The sequence below is a fragment of the Sebastes fasciatus genome, chromosome 17 (assembly GCF_043250625.1).
Source record: "Sebastes fasciatus isolate fSebFas1 chromosome 17, fSebFas1.pri, whole genome shotgun sequence".
Classification (NCBI taxonomy): Eukaryota; Metazoa; Chordata; class Actinopteri; order Perciformes; family Sebastidae; genus Sebastes; species Sebastes fasciatus.
In genome coordinates this window covers 22,159,387-22,172,524 of record NC_133811.1, presented here as the reverse complement: position 1 = coordinate 22,172,524, position 13,138 = coordinate 22,159,387, and the positions used below count along the sequence as shown (strand labels likewise).

At 39.7% G+C, this 13,138-nt stretch overlaps 2 protein-coding genes across 2 annotated transcripts; both read right to left on the bottom strand.

Annotated features, from left to right (window-relative positions):
• Nucleotides 1-2,920: 2,920 nt before the first annotated feature.
• Nucleotides 2,921-5,526, bottom strand: LOC141754184 (ictacalcin-like). Its single transcript, XM_074613085.1, has 3 exons — nucleotides 5,387-5,526; nucleotides 3,394-3,539; nucleotides 2,921-3,232 (listed from the first exon to the last, which is right to left on the bottom strand). Exons 2-3 carry the CDS (start codon nucleotides 3,529-3,531, stop codon nucleotides 3,089-3,091), a joined length of 282 nt encoding a protein of 93 aa, XP_074469186.1. The 5' UTR covers nucleotides 3,532-3,539; nucleotides 5,387-5,526; the 3' UTR covers nucleotides 2,921-3,088.
• Nucleotides 5,527-12,226: 6,700 nt separating this feature from the next.
• Nucleotides 12,227-12,745, bottom strand: s100a10a (S100 calcium binding protein A10a). Its single transcript, XM_074613395.1, has 2 exons — nucleotides 12,602-12,745; nucleotides 12,227-12,478 (listed from the first exon to the last, which is right to left on the bottom strand). The coding sequence occupies exons 1-2, from the start codon at nucleotides 12,740-12,742 to the stop codon at nucleotides 12,311-12,313; spliced, it is 309 nt and encodes a 102-aa protein (XP_074469496.1). The 5' UTR covers nucleotides 12,743-12,745; the 3' UTR covers nucleotides 12,227-12,310.
• Between the last annotated feature and the right edge of the window lie 393 nt (nucleotides 12,746-13,138).

Here is a 13,138-nt window from a genome sequence, read left to right as displayed (position 1 = left end):
CAGCTGAAATCACTGTGTTGCATGCCCTCTTTTTATATTGGCCCATTGTACCTGAACATTGTGTCGTAGCTCAAGAGGGAATCTGCTGATAATCTAACTCTCATAATTCCAAAACAATTGTAATTTTTCACATTTGTTTAACAAATAAATATTTACGAGAACCATGCCAATTTATAAAAATATCACTAGATCTCATGCATAGCTTATTTGATGGTCTTATGAATCATCATCATCTCTCTTTCTCTCTCTTTCTCTCTTTCTCTGTTTAAATTTCTCACGCTGCACTGATTTGCTGCCTTGTGATGCAGTTCAAAAATGCCAAACACTGATGCCAAACACTGATATTATTGTGCTTTGTTTCACGCTATCTTGTGTAATCCATCCAAACAGAGACAGGCAATCACATGCAAAAGAGGTGCTGATTTCTAATTTTAAAACAGAGGGGGAGACGTAATCTGTGAAGTCACCTGCTGCAGTGTTTGTTTGGAATGAGCCCTCGAGGCACATGACTACTCATTATCACCAAAATGCAAAAGAATATTGGTGTTAAAGCTTCTCACTGTTTCAATGACACATGTCACCAATATTGATCCAAAAAATGTATGTTGATTAAAGAAGCTGTGAGGACAAAATAAACTAATTTAAATCAGTAATGGCAAATCTTTTCAGTAGCAATGCCACCATGGAGAAATACTTAATTTAAAGCTCTTGATCATTTTCAAAAACTGGTAACTAGAAAATGCACGGATGTACTACAAATAAAAATATTAATTTGTTCCCAATGTTAAAGCATACTTGCATTAATTCATGTGGTAAACCATATATAGTTCATCTATCCATCCACTCTCTGTATCCTCTCATCAAAGGCAGCCTATTCTGGCATGCACGGGGTGAGAGGCAGGGTATAACCAGGTCAGGTCGCCAGTCTCTCACAGGGCTAACACATACAGACAACTGCATTCACAGTCACACCTAAAGGCAGTCCTAACCTGCATGTCTTTAGGTTGTGAAAGGAAAGGGGGCACTCACAGGAAAACATGCAGACATCCATATAGGAAAAGGCCCAGCATGCCAGGTTAGATTTGAACCAAGGACTTGGAGGTGAAAGTGCCAACAATTGATTCATTTTTATTACGTATTGTCTGTTTTGCATGTTTAACCTCATTTAGCAAAAAAAAAAAAAAAGCCATTACATAAATACAGTGGCGTCTATAACAAAACAAAACATTCAGGTAAAGTTACAGTCTCATAAAACCTCAGTTAAAGGTACAGTGTGAAGGATTTGGCGGCATCTAGTGGTGTGGTTGCAGATTGCAACCAACTGACCCTTTCGCTGACTCCCCCATTTCCAAGACTGCGTTAACGTGAACCACCGAGTGCAAAACCGGGGTAACGCCGTTCGCCTTGCTCAGAGGTCAACCATTACCATAATAACACTACTTTAAGAGCAACGGAAGTCCTTGGTTGCTGCCGGTACCATGGTTTTACCGCAGTTTCACAAGCTTGTCGGAGAACTACAGTGGCCTTCAGGTAACCTAAAAACACAAAAGCTAGTGTTTTGGTTTCTGGGCTACTGTAGAAACATGGCGTTGCAACACGGCGGACTCCATGAAGAGGACCCGCTCCCTATGTATTTATGAAGGGCTCATTCTAAGCTAACGAAACCTCTGCTAATAGATCCCCCGAAATGTTACACACTGCTCCTTTAAAGCAAGACTATGAAACTTGAACATCACTCACTGTGACCACAAGCTACAAATATAGAATAATAGTAAATGCCAACATGTAAAGAGTGAGTCATAAAGTTAGCTCATACACAACATCTAACATCTCAACTTTGCTAACATAAGCAATCATTAGCCACCATAAGTTACAGGTCATACCAGACCAAGTAAAGTTGTAGCAGAAAACTGTGTAGAATTGTGTTATTGCTTATGAACACTTCATGTGTAAGATTTTGTTATTTCTTCTTTCAAAAGTTACATAGTCTTGCTTTAAATACTGTAGAGAGCTTTGGTAAATGTGCTCTACCTCTATATATGATACAAGCATCACTGACATCCTTCCTGTCGTAACCTGCAGTATGCATTTTGCTCCTTTCCTGAAGTTAATCCAGCTGTAAGATTTTAAGGCGTGAAAGCTAAGTGTCAACAAAACTTAACCACTTCAAGTGTTTTGGGCAAGTATCATATTATCATCTGGATACTTAGATCATGCCACTGACATGTCTGTACAACCATCCACTATTGCCACAAATATTGTTCCCCCGACCATTCAGTAACACAGTAGTTCCCAACCTGGCGTCCAGGCCTCCCTTAGGGGGGCGCCAAAGATCACAAGGGGTGCACCGGGATTTGTCTCCTCTGAGGTTGTCAAAAGTGCTCTGAAGTTGCTCATGTATAACTAAAATCATAAAAAACACACTTACTGGGTAATCTATACAAAAGTCTGTTTATAAAACTATTTAAAAGATTTTTTTTTTATTACTTCGTAGGCCACATTCTGTTTAAACTCAATATTTCTGCATAGTTGCAGATAAATATAAGGCTACACTAATATTATTAGTATTATACTATTTGTAGAATTAGATTCCAGTGGTGGCTGCATAGGATTGTTTCAGACTCTTTTGTGCCACACATTTCTAATTACTCCCGAGCGTTGTAAAGTCCAGAAGTCAACATTTATTGGAAAAGGATAGATGTAATAATTTCCAAAATTCACAACATGTTTTTATCTAATGACATATTCTGCTTCAATCCATAATTATTGGCCTATATTATTAAAGAAAGTTATTCAAACTGAGGGTTTTGTTCGAGGATTTGTACATTTTGGGTGATGACATGAGAAAATATGGGGTAGAGGGGCTTGGAGGAAAATGGGTTGGGAAACCACTGCAGTGACACACAAAGTGCACAAGTCATGTGTTTCAAAGAAATAAGTTTATTTCATAGTGCATTACAATATGATGTTTTGTGACTTTGTGGTAATTTAGTAAATAGTAGTAAATATTTGATCCTTCTTCAGAACACGGGATCTCTTTCACAGGAAGGCAGCTCTCTATGCTGGCCCCAAGGTGGCGCTTGGATCCCTATTTTTTGCAGCAGAAGTGCTCGTGGCACATCATAGTGAGGCAGCAGACCATGCTCATGAACTCCTTGAAGTCCACACTGTTGTCCTTGTTTGCGTCCATGCCCTGGAAGATTTTGTCCACCGCCGCCTTGTCATTGGCTTTCTGCAGGCGAGAAAAGTGTGCTGTGATGTGATGATGCACAAATTCTACCAAGAGCATTCACCCTCCTCTCAATGCAATGCACCACAGCATGTACAGTAAGGCCAGTGTGCGTCCTGTTAGTTGTGCAGGACTGAGATAGAGAGCGGTCAGAGTTCACTCACCCCCAGCAGTTCTCCCAGTTCCGCCTTAAGAAGATCTTTCAGCTCGTCCTTAGTCAGGGTGTGCTGGTCCCCCTCCTTGCCAGCGTATTTACTGAAGACGTCAATGAGGAGGCTGATAGCTGTCACGGTGTTAGACATGATGATAGCTGGTTCAAAAGGACAGGAAGAATTAAATAGTGACACATGTACATTTTTCCTCATGTCCTGGGCAAGCTTAAGGCGTAGGCCATATAGGCGGTCACCTAGGGCACCAACTTCTGGGGTCACCAGAAATAAAAAAATAATAAATTAATAAATTAATGAATAAATCAATAAATCAATAAATCAATAAATCAATAAATCAATAAATCCATAAATCCATAAATAAACAAATAAATAAATAAATAAATAAATCAATAAATAAATAAATAAATAAATAAATAAATAAATAAAATGCCGGTGGGCACCCTTACTCATTTTACTCAACACTTTCAAGCCAACAACATCAGGGACCAATTGTTTATTTATATTATAATAAATACAGTTATTTCTGAAAATAAAAATCTTAATTTTTGTCGTAAAACCATTGTGATGTCTGATTTGTGTTGCAGTTTACGGGGCTAGGGTTAGGGGTTCTGGGGGGGTTTGAACTCTAACCCTAGAGCAGTGCCGATTGGGGGCTCCAAATCCGAATTTCACCTAGGGCACCAAAAGCGCTAGAGCCGGTCCCGCTCATGTCCCTGCGTTGGTTGCACGGCATGGGTTCAGGTCAGATTGGCCCTGTATTTTCCTCACATATCTTCAGATGACTCACTGAGGAAGTTGCTCTCATTTAATGCTGCTATGGCTCCATCTAGAGGCAAAGTCTGTTAACTTTCAGGCATATAACGGATCATGTGGCATTGTAGTCAAATTTGGAATGTTAACAAAGGACAGCATTTATATCCACGACGTGAAGGAATGTTTGCAAGGGAAGGAAAGGGAAAATGCATCTGAGTTCATGGCTCTGTTTGGTAAAACTGGAATTAAACAGATTTACTCAGTTATTTTAATAGTTCTTTTTAAGACTGAGCCTTGGTCCTTAAATCCTGACATTCAAGTCTGCTTCACTATTGTGCCAGTGTTGTTTTTTTCCTCTTGCTGCACTTTAAGTGTCTACGACAAAATATATACATAATGCATGGTGATTTTATTCATTAAGAGCAGCAGGTAGTGGCTGACATCATTGCTTTTGTCTCTGCCAGTGTTTTTCTCTGGGTTGTCCATGGAGCTGGATAAAAATAAACCCTAGGTTCCCACCAGGGCCCAGCCACTCTTATTTCCCCTCGCAACATATTCTCTGTTGAGTGACACAGGACATTGTTATGGCAACAGCTTAATCTCTCCAGGTGACACAATTGAACTATAGGTAAAGAAGCAGGTCAAGACTTGTAGTAACTTGTCCCAGTAGTGAATGCTGTATGTCTGGAAAGTTTTTTTTTTTCCACTGACTCCACGGACCCAAGAGAGTTCAGTTCTGGTTGCATTCTGGATCACGTGGTGCTGTCCCCTCTCTGGGGTGTGGTGAGCTGAGGAAACTGTGGCAGCAGAGGGTTCGCAAACAGATGGGAATTGTGAAAGAGTATAGCCCAAAGCAAGCACAAACCACATGAATTAAAGCAAGTTTGAACTTTTGATGCAATGTACATACTGAATGTACAATGCATTAGGAAAAGGACATTCCAGGCTAAAGGATGTGGCATCGGAGCAAAATGAGCAACGTCTGTTGCAACGTTTGTTTCCCAAGCAACGAAGAAAAGTCATACCTCAACACCAAAACACAAAATGCAACACAGAGCTGGCAACTTGGTAACTTTGCACTTGTGTTTTACACAAAGAAAAATCACAGAAATTACATTAAAGGTGCTGCATTCAAAAGAATTTTCTATTGGAAAAAAAGTTTTGGTGCATTTTTTAAAGTCTGTAAATGAAAAATAAAACAACAAAGAAAACATTGTTCAGGTTTTCTACTCACCGAAGTTGATCTGTAGAGATTTAAGGAAACTGGAGAGTGAAAGTCGGTCGTGCTGTAGCGATGGGAAAGGATGCAAAGGATGTTTTATACACCACCACACCCTTCATCCCTCCCTCCATAATGCTCCTTTCATCTCCAACCACTCCCACTTCTCCACTCGTGGCTTCTTACTTTTTTAAATTTCCCAAGTTGTTCTTTAAGAAACACTGGATTTATTATTGTTGCTTAGAAAAATCAACAAACAGCTGAAGATTATTAATGCTGGTTGTTAGGGAGTCTGGTAGGAGCCATTTCACACTTGATGTGTACAATGTTTGTTCTGATAAGCAAACCTATAGTTTGCATTCAGATGAGATTTTCGAAATGCTGAAAATAAGCATAATTTATCACATAATGTTATGATCTCTAGATCGCATTTGAACCTGCAATTATTGCTGTTAAAACTGTGGCATGAAATATGTAGAAGAAGTATACAGTAGCAGTGTGCTGTATTGTATTTTACGAAGTGAAAAGGGGATGTTTTGTACTACTTCAGGCTTGTTACAGCTACGGTATAATTTAAGCCAATTTAGTCATGTAACAATTTTTTTTTAAATAAAAAAAAGAAGCTTTTTTTCATGCTTTGATGCAATTTAAGGAGTTTGGGATTTTATGTTTACTGCTAGTTCACTTGTTTCTTTCCAGATAACAATTACTCTTAGTAGAATATTAACTGTTATTATTAATTATTTAAGAAATGGATATCAGGAAAACATCTCAAACTTCATTTTATTTGCATTTTTCTTGTTCATTGAAGATGTTTTGCAGGCAAACTGATGAATGCAGGGATACAGCAAACACTATGTGAACTGAATCCCTTTTTTGTAATGATGTCACAGCTGCTCCATTTAGAGGTCACTTTTGTTAATTCCAGAATATAAGAAGAGCCACAATTTGTGTAAAACACTTTAGCATAGACCTTTGCAAAGAACAAATCTCTCAAGACTCTTCATGGCAGGGTCACGAGACAAATGCTGGAGCTGTTTTCAGAAGTCTTAAAGGGGAACACCACCTAAATTTTCCATTGCCTAAAAAAAGGTCAATCAATATTTGTGAACATGAGCTACTCTCTCTCAGAGCCAGAAACCAGAGAAGTAAGTCTCAAACTTGTGATGTCATTGTCATATGTCATAAAGTAGGGTATCATTTTATGATTTTATGGACCCTCAGAATGTTTGTTTTCATTTTTATACTCAAATGAGCTTTCGTCTATTGTAGTGATCTCAGTTGTGAAACAGAAAATGTTCCCATATACTCAGATCATTCCCCTGGATGCTCTCAGTGTCATCTAGAACATCTCTCCCCATTCATCGTCTATGGAGCAGCTCCACACTTTATACTTGATGACATCACAAGTTTAAGTTTTAGCACTCTAGTTTTTGGACATGGGAAAGAGTTGTTCATGTTTACTAATATTTTTGGACTATCTTAGACCACAGGAATAACATGTATGAATTTGTAAAATGTCTGTAGTTCCCCTTTAAGCCGTCTTTTTTTCTCCCCCCAAAGAATTAACTTTAATCACATTTTTTTGCATTATGAATCATAATTTCACTTCCACTTCCTTGTTTAAGTTTACAGGTTTGTAATACTGTGTATGCCTCTGTGCAACACACCCCAAATACATTTTGATAATTTTTCTGACTTTTCTAAAGATCACAAGACCAAATGTGACGAGATGTTTGCTGCAATGACCTTTTTGAAAATCAGAAACCAAAGCAATGAGTTATGTATGTTTAAGTTATATGTGGATTTTTTTAAATCAGAGAACACTTTAAAGGTCTTATTGATAACATTTTTATGTAAACAAAAATAATACATCTACAGAGCCTTGGTACTGAATAAAAGTATGGATTTTCCTGGAAAAAATGATTGTGATTGTGAATTAATCATTTTCAAAAATGTTGGCGGGGCCAAAATTAATGTTTTATTTATCTCTGTGGAGGATACCTGACGTTTAGTTCCCACTTTTAACAAGGCTTGTGAGCCAAAAGTAAAACAACGTTAGGGTCACATGGTATCCCAGGGTCGGCAGTTAGTGTGGATAAAAACATATAAATGGATGGGATTGACGGTAAGTGCCTGGCAACAACTTGTTGTGAAGTGAATGCAATGGAACGGGGGAGGGAGAATGCAAAATCTATTGGATGAATGTTATCAATAGCACCTTTAAATGTTTATTATACTAACTAATTTGTTGTTTTTTGTACATATAACTGACTTGTTTCTATTTTTATTTAATTGTTTGAGATGCACATGATTGCAGAATGAAAACATTTGGGCACAGTGACTCATTGAGGGCTGATTGTTTTGGTCCTGTGTGGGTCCTCTCTTCCTTGCAATTTTGTGGTGGAGGCTGTGACTCACAGTCATGTCCCTGAAGCTTGTTAGTCATGCTGCAGAGACTAGAAATCAGAGACATAAAAATTAGAACTTGGGCATTTCTAAGCGCGTGTTTGTCTCAATGTGTGTGTGGTCTGTTGCATGACTTTTAGTTAGATATGAAAGATCTTTTCCTGTCTCTCTTCTTTGGTCAGGGTACACTTGTTTCGGTCTCTAATTAACAACTTCAATCAAAGTTTAGCAAAGTGGAGATCATAGGTTGGAAGTCAAGTCACTGTCACCAACATTCATGTACTCTGCAACTGAATTTGTGATGCAATCTGAGACTTTTACATTGCAGTGTCCTTGTTTCACTGTGTGGAAAACTTTGGGCAATGTGAGTGAGTAAGATGGGGAAGGAAGAAGATAATAAAAACGTTTGACCAAAACAGGGAGGGAGTATCCATGGAAACCACATTCTGTATTATATCCAGCTGTGATTCATATGAAACTATTTGCAGGACAGCTGGAGCGGTTTTAACAATTTATACTTAAAAAAACAAACACTCATGGCCTCCATTATGATTACAGTTACACTCTTATGCCATCTAGTGGTCTAGCAGAGGTACATTGAAGAGAAAGCATATTTTCCTGGAGTGTTCACTTGCAGACATGAGTCTTTCTCACAACAACGTGATGCCCAAACCAAACCCCAGACGCCCCATACTACCATCAACAGCACGGCCGTATAGCCAGGATTTTATAAATACTGCAGTCATGATGAATCCCCACAATACACCCCACACCACCCTCAGAAAAGTTTGACCAGAAACCAATAAGAAGGTTGCTGATTTTAAAGATATGATTTGGATGTTAGGCAGCATGTTAAGGCTTTATCAGAGAGACACAGTAGAGAGATGACAGGAAATGAGGAGAGATAAAGAGGTTGTTGTCTAGAAGGTTTCCTACAATTTGAGAAACTCCCGCGAGATGGTTAAAGGGGCACTACGCCCATTTTCAAAATTCATACATGTTATTCCTATGGTTTAAGACAGTCCAAAAAATATTAGTAAACATGAACAACTCTCTCCCAAATCAAAAAACTGAAGTGATAAAAGTCAAACATGTGATGTCAAAGGGTATAAAGTGTGGAGCTGCTCCATAGACAATGAATTGGGAACGCACCCAGGGGAATGTTCTGAGTATATGAGTACATTTTCTGTTTCACAACTACAATAGAATAAAGCTCATTTGCGTTTAAAAAAGAAAACAAACATTCTGTGGGTCCATAAAATCAGTCTCCCATTCATTGTCTATGGAGCAGCTACACACTTTATACCCTATGACATCACAAGTTTGAGTTTTAGCACTCTAGTTTGGGGATTTGGGAGATAACTTCTCCTGCGTGCCAAGTGTGTCGGAAAACTACGGTGGCTGAGGTGAAAACGCGAATGGCCCTCTTTAGAGCCAGTGTTTGGTTTGTCCGTTCTGGGCTACTGTAGAAACGTAGCGGCCGGCTCCGTGAAGAGGACCCTCTCCGTATGTAGATATAAACGGATTATTCTAAGATAACGAAAACACAACGATTCATATTTTCAGGGGATTATACACTAAAGCAAACTTATTATTAATATTATATTCAATTTCCGCCAATAGATGTTACATACTGGTCCTTTAAGGTTAGGCATTGACCTCGAATGGTTATGGTAAAGATAGGTCGTCGGGCAGCGAGTCTTGCATGAGTTTTTGCAAGTTTCTACAGGCTTTTGCAATTTGTGAGTTAACTATGCAACCATAAAAAGATGGTGAATGACAAGGAGCAATGGTCCCATAAAAATAACTAGCAAAGCAAAGCACTGGCTCACATCTAAGTGACTGCAAAAATGAGACAAGCATAAAGTACTTAACAAGATCACAATAGTTTGATGTCATTTCCCAAAGCAGCAGCAGCAGCAGTAGCAGCAGCAGCTATACACCGGATGCTGGAAGGGTTTGGCAGGTTCAGAACATTGCTGTTATTGTTTAACAGATTGAATTGTCCACAGAGAGGCGCTGTGTGTGTTAAAGGAAGGTGCGGTATGCATCCGTGAATGTTTGCTAATCTATTGAATCAAACCAATACACACCTTCACTGTGTATCAGCTGAGAAATATTAACATTGTGAGAGTGTGCAGGGTTATTCCAACTGACAAAGGTTGTCGTGACAAAGGGAATTAGTAAGTCTCCTTGCTCGAGGCCCTGTTCAGACCTGGTATTAACATGCGCTTGAGGGAACAAGCTGGGGCCTGTTCATTGACCTCACAAGAGGTTGTTATCTTGCTCCCTGCTTGGAGAGAGTTTATCATCTACACAAATAGTCATTGTATTGTTTTAGGCCACATGATAAACGTACAGCATGTACAGTACATATCGATGGCTTCAGTGCATCTCACACTCAACTACAAAGCAGGGATGTTGAGAAAACAGACAGCAAAGTGGGAAATCCCGGCTGTAAACTCATCTGCGGATCACATGGGCGTGGTGCTTGTGTAAACTGAGGAGTGAACACACACACACACACACACACACACACACACACACACACACACACACACACACACACACACTCAGAGCGCTGTAACCTAGCAACTTGGGTGTTTGCCCTGTAACCATGAGCACTGGTAGGCCACAGAGCAAAGGCGCTGCCCAAGGAGGTGTGTGCACTGCAGACTAAAGAGACTTTTTCGCCCCGAGTTTGGCCTTCCAGGCGGGCCTTCCTCAGGCAGTAAAAGTTCACCGGGATTGGCAGACTCTGACCGCAACCGTGGGCCAAACCCTAAATTACACAAGTCATATCTTATCCATTTATGACTAAAACATTTGTAATTTGTTAGAGCTTGTCAGTGAAGAAGGTGCTGCCTGTGAGACTCCATGTTAGAGCAATAAAAGTTCAGTTCAGGAAGAGTCAGAAGGAGGGGTTCATCCTGTTCGTCCCTCTGGTGGTGTCCAAGTTTTACCAGACATGAAACACAATGAAAAGAATTTGGTGGAAACAGTGGTGCACCAACCCGCTGGGCCATGTGACTCAGAGCCGTCTTGCTCAATCAAATCTAATTGACTATAATGCAACAAAGTTTATTCAGTAACAACGCACCCGATTACCTCATGAATGCATCGTAATTTAGAGAGTTGCTACATCAGCTTCACAGAGAGGTGTGTTTGTAACTGGAACATTCGGCAGATTCCTCAGAGCAGCGATAAGCAGGACTTTATCAAACAGAGAGGGAGAGGTCCGTCTGCACTTTCACACTCAGCAGGGGAGTATATATTACAGGTGGGAATTGCCTCATCATACCTAGTGTTGATGGTACAGTTGCCAAGGGAGGCAATACACTTGTGATCTCTGGGATGAGCTTCTCCAGGGCGTGAAATTAGCACAAAACAATGGATGGGAAATAGCAATGATCATTTTTAATATTTATACAAGTAAAAAACCACTGTATAGAAACTCAAAGAAGCAGAAGCGCTTTTATATTTAAAGCAGGGCTGTCAATCGATTAAAATAGTAATATGAATCGCATGATTATCCGTGATTAATCGCAAATTGATCACACATTTTTTTTTCAAAATGTACCTTAAAGAGAGATTTGTCAAGTATTTAATACTCTTATCAACATGGGAGTGGACAAATATGCTGCTTTATGCAAATGTATGTATATATTTATTATTGGAAACCAATTAACAACACAAAACAATGACAAAATATTGTCCAGAAACCCTCACAGGTACTGCATTTAGCATAAAAAATATTCTCAAATCATAACATGGCAAGCTGTCAGTGTGTCAGTGTGCTGACTTGACTATGACTTGAAAGTGTCATGACTATGAATTTAAAGAGGACTTATTATGCTTATTTTCAGGTGCATACTTGTATTTTGGGTTTCTACTAGAACATGTTTACATGCTTTAATGTTCAAAAAATGTTTTATTTTTTGTCATACCGGCTGTGCTGCAGCACCTCTTTTCACCATCTGTCTGAAACGCTCTGTTTGAGCTCCTGGCCCCGCCCACCAAAAAACCCAGTTTGCTCTGATTGGTCAGCTGGCCCACTATGTTGTGATTGGTCAACCGAACCAAACTCTTCGGACTCTTATCCAGCTCCGCTCTAACAAGCTTTTTTTGAGGGCATGCCAAACTAGCCGCTAGGCACTGATTATGCAAATGTGTTACTTTGTGACATCACCACGTTTCGGAAGAAAAGGCGGGACTTAAAATTCAGGAGCAGTGTTTCTGTGGTGGGAGAGTAACTCCCTTTGGTGTGGACTTTGGGCTTTGTAACTTTGCAGACCTTTTACATGCACAAAAAACTATATAACACATTAAAGGAAAGGGAAAAAGCACAAAAGCATCATAGGTCCTCTTTAAATGAGAGAACATGTATGATAATGCCTAATATACAGTAACAGTAGTACACACAGAATAACCACTGGACACAACGGGTTTGAAATTCTTCAGTGTATTTAATGAACAAAACAATCTTTACAAAACTTGAAATGCTTTTTGGCTTCTTCTCCTCTCTATCGTTTACTTCTTTGCAGAAGCCGTCTTCTTCATGTGCGTCTTGTAGCACTGCTCACAGGCAATGGAAAGTCCAACAACCAGAGAAACAAACTCCTCGAAGTCCACCTGGCCGTCGCCGTTGGTGTCCAGGTCTTTCATGATTTTGTCTACAGCAGCCGGGTCCTTCTGAGACTGGGTTAAAGAAGGGGAACATCAACAAGAAAACGTTGGGTTATATAACGTATTATGCGATAAGGGATATGATTAAATTCTGGACACTGTGATTGTGTACATTACATGTTAGTCACTTCTCACCTTGAGGAAGGTAGACAGCTCGTTCTCCATCAGCTCTCTGAGCTCTCGCCGGTTGAGTGTGCCGCTCTTGCCATCCTTAGAGGCGTAACGGTGGAACACCTTGATGAGTGACTCCATGGCGGTCTCCAGTTCTGAAGGCATGGTTGCTGAGATGGGTTTAGACTGAAAAAGTTAAAATAGAGAAGAAATTGTTGAATATGATCAATGAACCAAGACCTCATGAAAAAAAAAATGGAAAAGACTTTGATTGTTTAGTGATACTTGGTGATAAACTTATCAAAAGTTCTACTGATGAGCTTATCTAAGGATTTGTAAGGGCGTGGGGGAGGTCAAAAGCCAGGGAGCTGATCCTCTCTGTGTAAACAGTAGCCTTTCTTTGCAAGAAACAAATGTCGGATTGACATTTCAACTGAGAAAGCATTCCATGTCTTGGGTGAAATAAAGGTCAGACTCAGTTCTGCAAAAGAGGATAGCTCCATTGCATTTTAGGAGGACGCGATGGAGCCCAATGACGGCATAGCAACACTCTTCTCTTCG

What these genes read in the sequence shown, in the direction of transcription:
- LOC141754184 (XM_074613085.1), bottom strand. Translation starts at nt 3,531, where the DNA reads ATGTCTAACACCGTGACAGCTATCAGCCTCCTCATTGACGTCTTCAGT. An exon ending in AACTGGGAGAACTGCTGGGG is followed by an intron (nt 3,233 to 3,393) that starts GTGAGTGAACTC and finishes TCTCGCCTGCAG; the next exon opens with AAAGCCAATGACAAGGCGGC.
- s100a10a (XM_074613395.1), bottom strand. Translation starts at nt 12,742, where the DNA reads ATGCCTTCAGAACTGGAGACCGCCATGGAGTCACTCATCAAGGTGTTC. An exon ending in AGCTGTCTACCTTCCTCAAG is followed by an intron (nt 12,479 to 12,601) that starts GTGAGAAGTGAC and finishes TCTTTAACCCAG; the next exon opens with TCTCAGAAGGACCCGGCTGC.